A 14,624-nucleotide genomic window follows, 5' to 3' on the forward strand; every position below is an offset into this window, starting at 1 on the left:
AAAATTATTCAAAGCATTCATTGACTACACTTTCTTTAATCATTGTTGTTACATCCCTATCCAAAACAATATCTCTGTAACAAGCTGGACTGCATCATGTTTTCCCGATCAAGGACGTTCTAATATTAACATCATCACAGGTCAATGAATATTAAGCCTGATATTGTACTTACACCAGTGATTTCAGGGGCATCACATTGAAGATACTGGTCCTGATTGAGGGGAGTATTCCCCTGGCAGACTTCGCTCTCTTGGACGTTGCAGTCATCACCACACCAGCGACATTCTAGCTTTTCAGGCGTTGACACAGGTGATAGGCAGCGACTGCAGCTTCCATTATTCACTGAACACTTGTAGAGTGTCACTATTACAAGAACATTAGGAAGTAACTTAGTTCATCTTATTATCATTATCTTTATTTGGCATTTCAACATAAAATACATACATACATAAAATACATGATAAAAAGATTGTGAAGATTCTAGGTGCATACCACTGGTCTGAGATGAATGACTCCACACCAACAGCAGATCACGGTTTACTGTCCGTGTTGATATTTTCACAGAATTAATTTTTCGCGTTGGGTGGCTCAAAAACATACTCCTGGGAACCTGAATTCGCGCTGTGCAATTGTCCAGCCATTCAAAATGTGCAGATAGAATTGTGAAGATATTTTCATGGGTTTTATAATCCACACTAGCCGTAAGTATAGTGCGAAATACGCAAAAAAAAAAATCTGTGTTTACAGTAGTTTGCCTCAAATTTATCCATAAGGTCCTCCCCTGATATAGGGCCTATGACTTTAATTTGAAAAGTATAACATTATAAGCTACAATTATCATGAAACTGAACTTCACCTATTCACCAGATGAGTGGTTTCAAGTTGGGTGCTAGTGTTAGTGTTGGTGTTGGTGTCATCTGGGTAATGCATTGAATCAAGCTATAACACTTCATATCACAGCATCAAGTGTGATATCGATTGTTACTAGTGCTCATGTGAGGCATACAGTAAAATAGTAATTCCACATGAAATCAACCAGAAATGCCTCAAGTTACATTACACAAATAACAATGAATGAATACAAATTCATGAACCTCTTAGAAAACAGCATAGATTTCTTTTTTTAGCTCTGTGACAGTATAAAAATATCCAGGAAGGTTTTGCAGATTTGTATTTTTAGCTCGGTAGACAAACTACCTTTCTAACATACATACCACACACATGCCCATACACATACATTTGTGTACAATGTGAGTGACAATATGCTATCCATAAACTCACTTATGTGTTCACATTCTCTTCAGTTTGGGTCATTTTATGATGAAGTAGCAATTCAATCCAACCATGAAATATAAAAATTATTGATTTGGAATAAACCTGATTAAGATTAGCAAAATAAGATTGGGTTTAAGAAATCGCATGCCAACATTTAAACACACACAAAACTAAAAGTGACATATTTCATGAACCATGCAAGAGACTGATGTTAGCCAGGAGATAAACATCACTCAATTCACCGACATCAAGAGGGGAATTAGAGTTTATATTTTTGTGCCATTATTCGACTGATTATCATACAGTGCTTGAGTCATTAGTGAAATGTAAGATAAGCTTCACATATTGACCTTGACCTTTTACCTTGTGTCCCCCATATCTTAAGTCTTCATTTCAATTTGAATTTTGATAAATCTAAATATCTCATTTATATAATTTACACTAAGAAAGTCATCACCAGTTATTGCATGTATTGAATATAACTGTGTGTATTCCTGTGTATTCTCATTTGTATTCAATATCTCATTCATTGTTTATATGAAAAATTGAAAGACTAGTATCTGTTCTTTAGTTCTTGGTATATTGTTGTTAATGAATTAAACTCCATTCAAACTCAACTCAAACTCATCAGACAGGCAGACAATGTAAAACAAAATGCCTTCAGTTGAATATTTCATGATGGAAATAAAATTTAGAATGGAATGCACTAAATAATATGGTGTACTTCATGTATGTAACTTGTGCAAACCTTCAGATCCTGTCAAGTCGTCAATGACGTTTTGGGAATTCCAGCGTACAGACACACTCACATTGGTTTGGAGAACTTCACTGCTGTACGTGTACTGTGGGTGTCAAGATTACAATTTGTGCATATCATGAGGAATGTGTAAATCAAGTCCACATTGAAATGTTTAATTTGAAAATACCAATTTTGTTAATTTCCCTTTTACATTTCAAAAACCACGGTACGGTATAGTGCAAAAGTGTATAGGGTGCATGCTAATATTTAGTTCAATTTCATACTCATAAATGTGCAACAGCTTATACTGTACAAAATTAAAGCAAACATCATGCTACTGCACATACTCTGTAATAAATGAGAGAATGACCATTCACTGGACAACAAAAATATGATGGCATCACTTGTTTTGCTCATTCCTCTCCAGACAGTAAATGGAGAAAATTTACAGTGGTAAGCACATTTCAATCACAATGGTTTTACACAAACTGGAACTTATTCATCAAACTGAACTGAAAAGTTTGGACTGCAGAATGTAATTTACAGCTACACTGTTACCTCAATCGTTTAATATTCAGCTACCCTGAATCCCATGAATCCCAAAATTACAGACATTAGAGCCAATAAACGAAATATGTCACTTCCACATGACAGGCAAATGAAATAAAATCTGGATCTACTGGATTTTATGATCCCTAGTTTATGCACACTTTATGCAATAATGATATCTGTGCAAATTGAACAAGAATGAAACTGCATACTTTTTGGAAGGTTTCCTGGACAACAAGATATCCATGTAAGTCATATTGTCCACAGTGTCATTCACTCATAACTGAATTCTGGACTCACGGTGCATTATGTGAGGTATAACGTTACCAAATGATATCCATGAACAAATTATGTTGTCCATCTACATGAAAGTTCTTCAAGAGTATTAGTATGTGGACATGGTATGCTACTAGTCTACTCTAAACTATGCATTAAAGGACAGAGCTCTGATATGGATATACATAACAGGGCTCAACACTAATGGTGGGCTGGTTTCCCGGGCCACTCACAATTTATGTCGGGTCACCAAATTTCCAGGAAGGTTATATTCTGGTGGCCCAATTTGAAGACTAAGATTCAAAATGGATTGTTATGTTTGCTTATATTTCTTTTGGGCAAATAAAATTTCAGATTTAGATTTTAGTGGCCAGAGCAGATCTGTCCACCAGAGAAAAGATTTAGTGTCAAGCCCTGGATATATACTGTAACATACATGTATTCTGCTTTGTATTGCAAAAGAAAAAACAAAACAAAACAAAATAAAACAAAACAAAACTGATGACACCCCATTTTCCAAGATCATAATTGGTGTATAAAAATTCAATGAACTTTCATATGGTTAGTGGTCACCTCATTCCAGTCATATCATTACCTGGTATATGAATAGTGTGCATATTCATGTAAACCGAAGTATGAATGTGAGGTAGTCACTGTCAACAATATCTCACCTTTCGATCAGGACAGTTGACAAAAGTCTCATTGAAGTCTGTTACTTCTACAGTCTGTTCACTTCCGTCTACAAGAATGACACATTCATACTTAGTGGCCTGTAGAACAGAACAAGGCAGAAAAATATAGAAGTGCAAATTTGATTCTACCCCATTTATACAATTTCTGATTTTCAATTAAATATCATTCTACAACTGGCTTCACTGCAACACTGTGTCAGTTCTTGCTTGACAAAATGAGCCATCTTCCAGCAAATGAAACGTTTTCCTGAAAGGCTGTGACATTTATCAGTTCCTTGTCCAATATCTGTCTCATCCTCTTGAATGCACTCTTTTCAAGTGGATGTGTTATGCAGTCACTTGACTTTTATACTGAAGACTTGAAAAATGCAAGACTGAACTTTCTGTTTTGATTTGAGATGAAGAAGATGGCGAACACTAAATGCAATCTACATGAACATCTTATTTCTATGTCCTTTAGTATAGTCTATCAAATTTAAGCTTCCTTTCATAGCTGTGTACTTATGCCTTCTTCAGCGAAGACTGTTGACACATGGATTTATTCCGCATGAACAAGATAAGGACCTATAGGCCTGTTAGCAGAGAGAAGAGAACTCAAAATCTTTATATTCTTGATAAAAATAACAAGTCAGAACATCTGCCTTGTCATATCAAGCATTATACTGACTTTGATGGTTCATCATCATTCTTTTTAAAATCAAATGTTGTGCCATCTGCATCATTTCAATACATAAATTGATTGAATGGAATATCACATTTGAAAGGTTTCTGTATCTCCCATGGGGGATGGGTATCTATGATTATAAGGTTGCATGTTTTTTATCCCACTTCCGGTATTTATTTGTGTCTATACACTTGACCTATGTTATACCTGGTACTATCCCACTTCTATTGATTCAGATGATGCTTCTTTACATTCTTGGGATGTCACTTGATGACAGAAAATCTTACAGAATACCTTTTTCATTAAAAACCCTTCAAAGTGTCATGGGCTAAAAATGGGATGACCTCTATCAAAGGGATAGTATACAATTTGGTAGTATTGATGGAGATGGGGATTTGGCTTTTAAATTTTTGCAAGATACCAAGAAACCACCTATGAAATAGTAAAGAGCATACCATTCTCAGAGGAATTCAAAATCTATTTGACGAAAATCGGTTTTGGAATTGCTGAGACATCTAAAAACAAAGTAAATCAAAGTGATCGTAATAAAAGGTGGGTCCCACTTTTTATTAGGATCGCTCTGTTTAGGATATCTCAGCCATTTCAAAACCAGTTTTCATCAAATAAATGCTGAAATCTCTTAGAATTGCATGCTCTTTCACATTTTATAAGAGGTTTCTCATTATCTCACCAAAAATGCTGGAAATATGAAGGTAGGTCTCAACCAAAACTACATACAGTGTATGTATATGATTCTTATTATCATTATTATTATCAGTATTAATATTGTTGTCATTACCATTATTATTATCATTATTATTATTATTATTATTCATTTATTTATTTATTCATTCATCTATCTATTCGGCAATTCAACACAATACAAGCGGACATAGAATACAAACATAAAATTGCATTACATGATATAAAAATTGTGGTGATTCCAGGTGCATGCCCCTGGTTGCCAGGGGAGGAAAAGGCAAACTTAATCACCGAGGATCGAGGGCTTCCTCCCCACCCGGTGCATTCACCCAGAATCAGCTGTATAAATGTAAAACAGTTACAAACATTATCAAAAGAATACATTATTACACAAAAATGCACTGAATGCAATCTCAAATATAACTAAAACTATCACTGAATACAACAAATGCCCCACCATGACCTGAAGGTGTTAGCTCATCCACCAAAACTGGTTATTTCACATTCTTTCAAAAGAAAAAACAAACAAACAATTGTATTATTATAGTACCATGGCAGCAGGTTGCCCAACGATGATCAAAAATATCTTCTGCTCATTTAGAACTCAACATCCTTACCAAAATCTCAATGCATAAACCCAACCAATGGAGTGAGCAAAACACTGGTAATATGTATGTATGTATATATATATATATATATATATATATATATATATATATATTAATTAGCTCAAGGCTGATTTCCAAAGGGGTCCACATACAGGTAAAGATATATCGTATACAAACAATGAACAAATACAGACGTAAATAAATCTATACATAACAGCATTTAAACATATAACAAGAACTAGAAATGTCGCTATGCCGACTGGTATGCCTCCACCATAATGCATGGTTCTCCGAATAGGTCTATAGCACAATGTCTTGACAATGTGTGATGACAGTTTCACAAAACTGGCAAAATATTAAAATGACAGGTTTGTCACAAATGCATTGAATGTTCACTTTCCTTGAACTATACCTGGTAGGTTTATTGGGATGAATGGCTATACTGTCTAAAGAGTGCACGTACAGTTATTTGGGGATTTGAGGATTTTTACCAAACTTTTGACCCTTTTATAAGTTTAAAGAAGAAGTGAAATTTAGCACTTTCACTTGACCTTTGGACCTTTGACCTTTTGGCAAGAAACTTCCGAGAGAATCTGTGTTGGGTAATACATGCATACACTAAATTTCAAGAAAAAAAATCCTGCAGGCATTGCATAGCTAAGAGGAAAATAATGTAATTTTGATGAGTTGACCTTGACCTTTGTCCCCTGACCTTTGACCCATGACCCCTAAATTCCCTACATGATCACTGCCAGTCAGTACATGCATATACACTAAGTTCCTTGAAGATACGTTGAAATATTTGTGAGATATGGAGAAAAACATGAAATTTTAACATTTTCACTTGACCTTTGACCCTTGTCCTTTAACCTCATAACCCAAAACTCTCTCTGGGGAATCTTTATTTGGTAGTTCATGTGTACACCAAGTTTTCAGAAAATACCTCGAGGCATTGCATAGATATAGGGGAAATAGTGAAATTTTGAGCATTTGACCTTGACCTTTTGACCTTTGACCTTGAGCATATGCGCCCAAAAGTTGACAGGCACAACTTCACCCACTCATTCATATAAATACCAAGTTTCATTAGGATACCTCCAACGGTTTTTTAGATACGCTGTCCACAAAATTGACTACAGACGGAAGGACGGACGGACAACCCGAAAACATAATGCCTCCGGCGACACTTCATGGTGGAGGCATAAAAAAAAAGATGTATATTATTCTGTACAGTGGTCAAATGAAAAAAAAAATGAACAAATAGATTATTTGACGTAAACGTAAGACTAAAGTATGAAACTTTAAATGGAGAAATAAATCATACAATAGTTTGCAAATTGTAAATCAAATATAATTGTAACAAGGAAAAGTAGATTAAATTATGCGGTGCGTAATGTATGCCCCCGCCGGAAGTAGCATTTTGTAGCAAAATGTACAATATAGGTCAAAAATCAAGGTCAAAGGTCAAAGAAGTCAAAGGTCAAAATTCTGTGTAGAAGTTTTGAAGCCCTCACCTAGTGCCATCACATAAAGCAAACGGAATCGAAATCGGGTTAAAAATGGCAAAGGAGTAGCATTTTGTAGCAAAGTGTACAATACAGGTCAAAAATCAAGGTCAAAGGTCAAAGAAGTCAAAGGTCAAAATTCTGTGTAGAAGTTTTAAAGCCCTCAGCTAGTGCCATCATATAAAGCAAACGGAATCGAAATCGGGTTAGAAATGGCGAAGGATCGAGTAGCATTTTGTAGCCAATGTACAATACAGGTCAAAAATCAAGGTCAAAGGTAAAAGAAGTCAAAGGTCAAAATTCTGTGTAGAAGTTTTGAAGCCCTCACCTAGTGCCATCACATAAAGCAAACGGAATCGAAATCGGGTTAGAAATGGCGAAGGAGTAGCATTTTGTAGCATAATGTACAATATAGGTCAAAGGTCAAGGTCAAAGGTCACAACTGAAATTCTGTGCAGAAGTTTCAAATCTCCCATGTAGTGCTATCATATAAAGCAAACAGAATCAAAATTAGCTCATAATAGACAGAGAAGTAGCAAATTGAACATTTTGATCACACACGGACGCACACACGGACACACACACGTACGGAGCCCGTTTCATAGTCCCCTGCTCGAACTCGTTCGGCGGGAACAATACAGCACATTTAAGAAAAAAAAAATTAATATTATACTGAATTATCTAATTGAATAAAATCATATCTATTGAGGGTTAAATCAATAAAAATTCAATAAAAATTATCTAATTAACAAATTAAATGAAAAATGTAAAATATGAATAATGAAAGAAACATATGAAGTTAAATACAAAATACTTTGCAAGTTACATAAGATATCAAACATATCCACAGATATTAGAAAGGAATGGGTTTAACAGAGGATAAAACAATAATTAATGAAAAAGACTACATCAAATAGTATTAAGTCATGCAATTAAATTAAATGTGAGCATGCACCAAAAAACGAACATAACATCGCACACACTGATATTGCGTGAGGACTGAAAATAAGTGAAATGGGTCAACCAAGCCGATCTTGACTTTTTCATATTTTCCGAAAGAGCAGGTCTTCTTTTACATTATGCTAAAATTTAGTATCATAAAACGGGCGGGAAAGTGTTTTTTTAGCAGTTTATATCGAGCATTTTTGGTAGAATAGTGTGATTAGGTGTGTCTTTAGAGTCCCTTTTTCATTTGTGAAAAACCTTATACACACTCTTCACTTTCAACTCTAATAACTTTTGAAGGGATGGAGCTACTGCGTTGAAAGTTGGCATTTATCATGGACAGAATGTGTTAATGAGGCATGCGCAATTTCAGTTTAATTTGATAATCCCTTCATTGTTATTACTCTGGTGGTTTACTTCCTGTTTTTTGTCCCATTTATCGCACAGCCAGCACGGTTTGGTAAAGATTAAGCGCTTGAATAGACACTGTACTTCAGAGCCTCTTTTCTCAGTTCACACTTTTCCTGAGTGCGTGCTTTCTTTCCAATACTTCGATAGGTTAGGAGAGTCCATTTGATTTGAGTAATACATCATTTTAAAGCTTAAAGTCTGCTCTTTCAGAATATGCTCTTAACTAAAAATTCATGTATGGCGACTTTTTGTTTGTTTTGTGGTGCAGGGTCACAAATAATATTTTCAGAATAAAACCAACTTTGTCGTTAGAAATGGTAAAAATTAGTTCATTATTTAATGAAGATCAAAATAATAAAATATTTCAAGTAAAAGTCATGAGTCATGTATGGACGGGTACAATTTTAAGAACAAAATTTGGCTACATAATATGTAAAAGGAGCACAAAATATACAAGGTCGATATGTTTGGCAAAATTCATTAAAGGCAAGAAAATACATAAAACAGACCAGGAGGAGGATTTACAAGAGCGTACATGAAATTAACACAACATAATTAAGATCAACAAAAATATATGCATTTTAGATGACAGTACATAGGAAATTAACATACTTATTATACAATTTCATAATTTGTGAAACATTTGAAGTACAATCAATAGCAAACAAACAAGCAAACAATTTGACTGAAATAAGTAATTTACAAGAAGAGGAAAAGATATAAAAAGCTAGTGACAGAACACCTTTGAGTTTAACAAAATTAATACAAATAAATGCTAGTGAGGCTTCCTTACCTTACCCTGAGAAGAAATAACAAATAACACAGTTATTAGTTGACTTTCTGAATAAGTTTATCTGGAGAGTTCAGCTTTTGAAATGAATTATTTATTATTTTATATTACTATTATTTATTATTATTATAATTCAAATTGAAGAATTATATAATATTGACTGGCCCTGAGGGAGGTACCAGAAAATATTGCCCAAACTGAAAGCATATTGCCCGAGTCGAAGACGAGGGCAATATGTTTTCAGTGAGGGCAATATTTATCTGGTACCTCCCGAAAGAAAGGCCAGTCAATATCATAATTATTACCTATCCCCCTAGGTAAATTAAGAAAATATGTAAATACGGCTATACACTATATATGATACAGATCAAGCCACATTTGACTACCTGTAGACCATCAACATGTTGAATAATTGCAAAATTGTTCATCAATGTATATCATCCAACTCCAACATCAAAGATACATGTAGTTGTAACAGGCAAACTTCAAACTTCTGAACGTTCTTACACTTTATTTTCACTTCTCTTATAAAAGTTTGAGAGTTGTAAAACTGATGGTCACTGTGCAATTACTGATCACAAATGGACTAGTCATTGCCTAGTGCTGCTGTAAGTAGTCGACCTTGTATGAGTTGATTTATCAGCGTTCTTCTGCGGTGCGTGTAACTGACACCCTGGACGTCCTGGATGTTTTCTTTTCGTGGTCGATCGGTGGGGAGAGAGATTCCACTCTCTCTCTTCCCACCTCCCCAAACCGGAAGATTGCACTGTTTTTGTTTTGTGTACGGTGTGTGTAACCGACACGCAGCAACGTCGCGAACCCGGCAGAGGCGAACGAATATTGCTTGCTGACCTTTTAACCCTGCAAAATATCAACTGCTGACCTTTAACCCTGCAAAATATCAACCGGAATTGCCTCGCAAAACTACCTCGTATAGGTAATAATTGGCATTATGTTCCATATTTCTTGAGACAGAGAATTGAATAACTTAATGCTGCTGACAAACAAACAAACAAACAAACAAAACTTGCTTAAAAAAAGTGACCTTGTCTTTTGACTTCCTGTTACTGAGTTCTTCTATAGATATCAATCTTACTTTGCATTCTCACAGCATACATTAATATTAGGCAGGGGAGAACATCATGTCATTCCTCACTAATGAAGATAATGAGTGTAATCGAATCAGGGATTTCACACACTGTATTGAAACACAAATTGTATGACACTACTTGAAATATTAAATATTCATAGTAGGAAATGGGAACTTGGCATGCTCATAGTCAAGCTGTTACTTCCTCGTTGCAGCAAAGATCATTCATATACATTATAAGTGGTAATTAAGGCGACTATGAAGGGGGCAGTACTAAGAAAGTCCTGTGCATGATACATTGCATAGGGACTGTATGGGTATGTACAATTTGTGATATGGAGAGAGATGCTTTGAAACTGTAGCCTTATAATTTCTCATTACCCTTTTAAAAAGGACACTTTCACCTTCACGTACAAGTGGAATGAGTGACTGCAGCACTATAATTCCAACACATTAGTGAAAGTTTGAAGAAAATTGGAAGAGAATTGAAGTGTCTGTGTAGTCGCTGCTGGATAAGACTACTATAGTGTATGATGCTACATGCATACAACGATATAAGGAAAATATAAAGAGAATTTGAATACAATTTTTTAATTTTTTGGAAAAATAAAAAAGTACACTTTTCCTCGACTTGTCGCTGACGTACGTTAAGGGTAATATTATTCCCCCTGCCTTCTGAAAGAGGCAAGTCAAGCATTCTTTTATAATGCAAGAAAAGTGAAAATACGTTGAATTTTCTTTGTTTTCTTTATATCGTTGTACACATATGACATCACAGGCTGAGTAGTCTTTTCATCCAGCAGTGACTGAGCAGAAACTTCAAGAATATATAACTTTTTAACAGGTTGTCCAATTTTCCTCAAACCCTCACTGATGTGTTCTACAAATATTGCTGCATTTACTCAATCCACATGTCTGTGAAGGTGGACTTGTCCTTTAAGTTTGTCACAATCCATTTATTGTGAGATGTCTATGACAAGCAAGAAATCTTGTTTTGAACCACAATGATGGTTTTCCTACCTTGGTTGAATCAGTTGGGAGATTGGATGCCATTATGCTGTAACCAGCGGCAATATTGACTGGTATCAGGGTTTCTTCAGGCACACCGAGGAGCTGAGGGCAATATTCCTGCCCTGTTCTGTTTGTCTGACTTGGGATCTGTTTTTTGTGATGATATAAGTATTTAAATTAGCCAACTTAATCATAGTTTTTACTCATTAGTCATGCTATATAATATGGAAGCACAGGGTTACAGCGGATAAGAGCAAGTATTTGTAATCAGAATGTCTTGGGTTTTAGTCCTGCCTGGGACATTCCATTATCCTGGACAAAATGTTTTTACCCATGAAATTCTTCTCTGTCTTGATGCCTGGCAGTGCTTGGGCAATAATAATGAAAGGGCCCTCTGGCAGAGCTTAGCACTGAAAAGGCAACCCTGGGTGTATATTAATAGATAACATAATACTGTTATCAAAATCAAAATTTTAGCTGTGACATATATATTAGCTGTGACTTCAGCACATGGAAACAATGGTCATTGGTTTGTGCCCTCTCGAATACTAATGTAAAGCAAACAATTAAAAACACAGTATGGGTTTAATGCAGTGTGATAATAACATTTTTTTTTTGTAACAAGATCCAAAGAAAAGATACACATACATATATATATTACATAACAGATACATTGTATGTACTTCTAAAGATATGAAGATAGACATATTCATTTATGGTTTATATGCGATGTACAAGGTAGACTCACATTGTCTCCATTAACAATAGTGTCATCTAAACATGATGAGCTGTCGTGTGTACACCTGTTTTCATACACACACCAATCACAAGGCCACCGGCTAGTCACACAAGACGAACATCTACAAATAGGGTGAGAACATTGTTAAGAGTATGAGAGTATGTTACACAAATTATAATAATGTCAGATGGGGTTGCATATTTCACAAGATCCCTTTGTAAACACTTTCTTTATTTTTCTTTGGTTTGGGTGTATCATATTAGAGATGGAGCACATCAAATTTGGTTAAGCAGTGAGAATTCCACTAGCATCATCAGCTTTGATTGAGAAATATATGAACAATAAGACAAATCTACCGAATTGCCCTCATTTGATACAACATAGTGCAGATATAAGAAACTCCACTTGAAATAATTTAAATTGAGAAAGATTCATATACACATGTACATATGAAAGGGACAAACAAATAAACCTATTCCACTGATATCTAATTCCAAAGTAATCACACCTTTAATTAAGGTAATTCAACAAATGTAGTATCTACTCTGGGATTGCAATAGACAAGACTTACGATGAGATGCGAGTGCAGTCAAAAAAGAAGAAATCACTCTCAACAAAGTTCACTCCACTTTCAGTCGACTTAATAGAGAGTGCTACAACCACATTGTCATCTGTACAGAGGAAAACATTATGAAGAAAGGTAAATTGTTTGACACTATGTCAGAAGATACTGATGAAACATATCATTTTGCTTTTGGTTAAGAATTTAACCATGCCTTGCAAAGGAATTGTATATTTTGTGCGACACACCTGGTACAAATGATATTCCGAACTTGGACATCATTTTCTGATAGTTTAACAAATAATGCAAGTTAACAAACACAAAACCATAGTGAGAGTGATACATTAATCAATCCGTAAGGAATTTCAGAAAATACAGTGTACATCGTGTAAACACATGCAAAAACAAGAAAAGAAAAGAAAGCTGACCGTGTCTGATGCCATGGCCCACTCTTCCAGCAGCAGAATGTTTCTCAAGAAGAACTGGTATGTACAATATTGCATGGTTTTATCATGAACTACCTTGTTTTCAAGTTCCCACAAAATATTAAAATTTGTACTACAAGTAACATATATCACGCCCTACGATATTTGTTTTAAAAAAAATTATAAAATTCCTGATGGCAATTCACATCGTACATGAAAAGTTGAAAATTTAGAAAATTGGCAGCATCTGGACGTACCAAATGCCTTGCAAAACATTACTAGAAAAATCACAAACTGCACTGCCATTCTTCTAACTTTGACAGGCACGGCACTACGGTGCAATTAAAGGTCCAGTTTACCTTTGGGAGCAGTGATTTCAAAAATGTTCAAGATATCACATTTGATGCATATATGTAGGTCTGTTGTATCATAAAACATCCTACCATATGAAATATTTGCAATAAAACCTAAAATATAAGGAAATATCAGGGTTTTTCTCAATAAACCGTAACTGTATACGGTTTAGTCTGGAAACATTTTTATTATAACTATTGTTCACATTTCGTGTATTTAACAACACTTAACATCGATTATACGGATTCAAATTTTGACAGTGGTTGTTTCTATCCCTAACTCACATTTTAGAACTATTTTAAAGCACTAATGCTTTCATCTGCAAATGGTAAATTATGCCAAAAGCTTATGACCTCGAAGCCTCAGTTGCAAAAAGTAGACAGCTTGTGTACGCAAAACCGCTGGGGAAGTGTTGCAGGACAATCGCAATATCTCACCTCAGAAGCCATCAAATGATTAAATCTATACAGCAAATTGAAGAAGAAACTATTCTCTAACTCGTAATTTTAGTTATTTGGGGTTTCATTGAGGATAAACGTGTGAAAATAATGTCGAAACTTAGCTTCCAAAACAGAAAACTTGGTCTCAAAACAAGTGTTATTTTCTCACATTTTCCTTCATTGCACAAAAAGAAAATTCGGTATATGACTTATGGTACTAGGTAGTATATCCATACTGCGTTCCAAATATCTTTTCTGTATCATTTAGCGCACGGCTATGTCTGGAAAAAATCGAGATCACTGTCACTTGTGACCCACGTAAAATCCATAGCGTAAGCAATACGCAGTCCGATGTATTGGTTTTTGTGCTGCATGAAATAGTTGAAGCACATAGCAGGGTTCCTCTCTTGCCTACTCACCACCCTGCTGACCGAAAATCGACCCCTGTCGCATTGCACCGAACCTGACACCGCTGATTGGCTAAGCGTGCACTCACCAGTAGAAAACGCATGCGCAGGAGGATGATCTAGTTGTGCATGTCCAGTATTTTCGGTTGTCTGTTTGCTCTTATTTTCACGTAACTACTAATTGCACAAACATGAGACTTCGCAGGTAGTGAGTCTGGTGTAGTAATATGTTAATCAAATGCATATTAATGTAGGCGCAGACTTGTGTCGGGAAAAAATCGTAACCCTTTCCCACGGTCAACTCAAACAGAAAAATACATATATCTCGAAAGATACATCAGCATTTTCGCCAAAAAATCATGACGCAAATCTCTCGTTTGAAGAGGCTACACCCCCGTAAATAATGCCAGTGCATATCTTGGCAATCAATGACTTAAAA

At 35.3% G+C, this 14,624-nt stretch overlaps 1 protein-coding gene across 1 annotated transcript in view; it reads right to left on the reverse strand.

Moving 5' to 3' along the window:
• LOC140245294 (plexin-A4-like) overlaps positions 1-14,624 on the reverse strand; it is a 115,922-nt gene that overhangs the window by 64,905 nt on the left and 36,393 nt on the right. The window contains exons 9-14 of the mRNA XM_072324881.1: positions 12,569-12,668; positions 12,007-12,118; positions 11,268-11,405; positions 3,512-3,610; positions 2,025-2,118; positions 174-364 (exon numbers count right to left, since the gene is read on the reverse strand). Coding sequence (XP_072180982.1) covers positions 174-364; positions 2,025-2,118; positions 3,512-3,610; positions 11,268-11,405; positions 12,007-12,118; positions 12,569-12,668 — 734 coding nt within the window. The remainder of the gene's footprint in view (positions 1-173; positions 365-2,024; positions 2,119-3,511; positions 3,611-11,267; positions 11,406-12,006; positions 12,119-12,568; positions 12,669-14,624) is intronic.

This window comes from Diadema setosum, chromosome 2, assembly GCF_964275005.1.
Source record: "Diadema setosum chromosome 2, eeDiaSeto1, whole genome shotgun sequence".
NCBI lineage: Eukaryota > Metazoa > Echinodermata > Echinoidea > Diadematoida > Diadematidae > Diadema > Diadema setosum.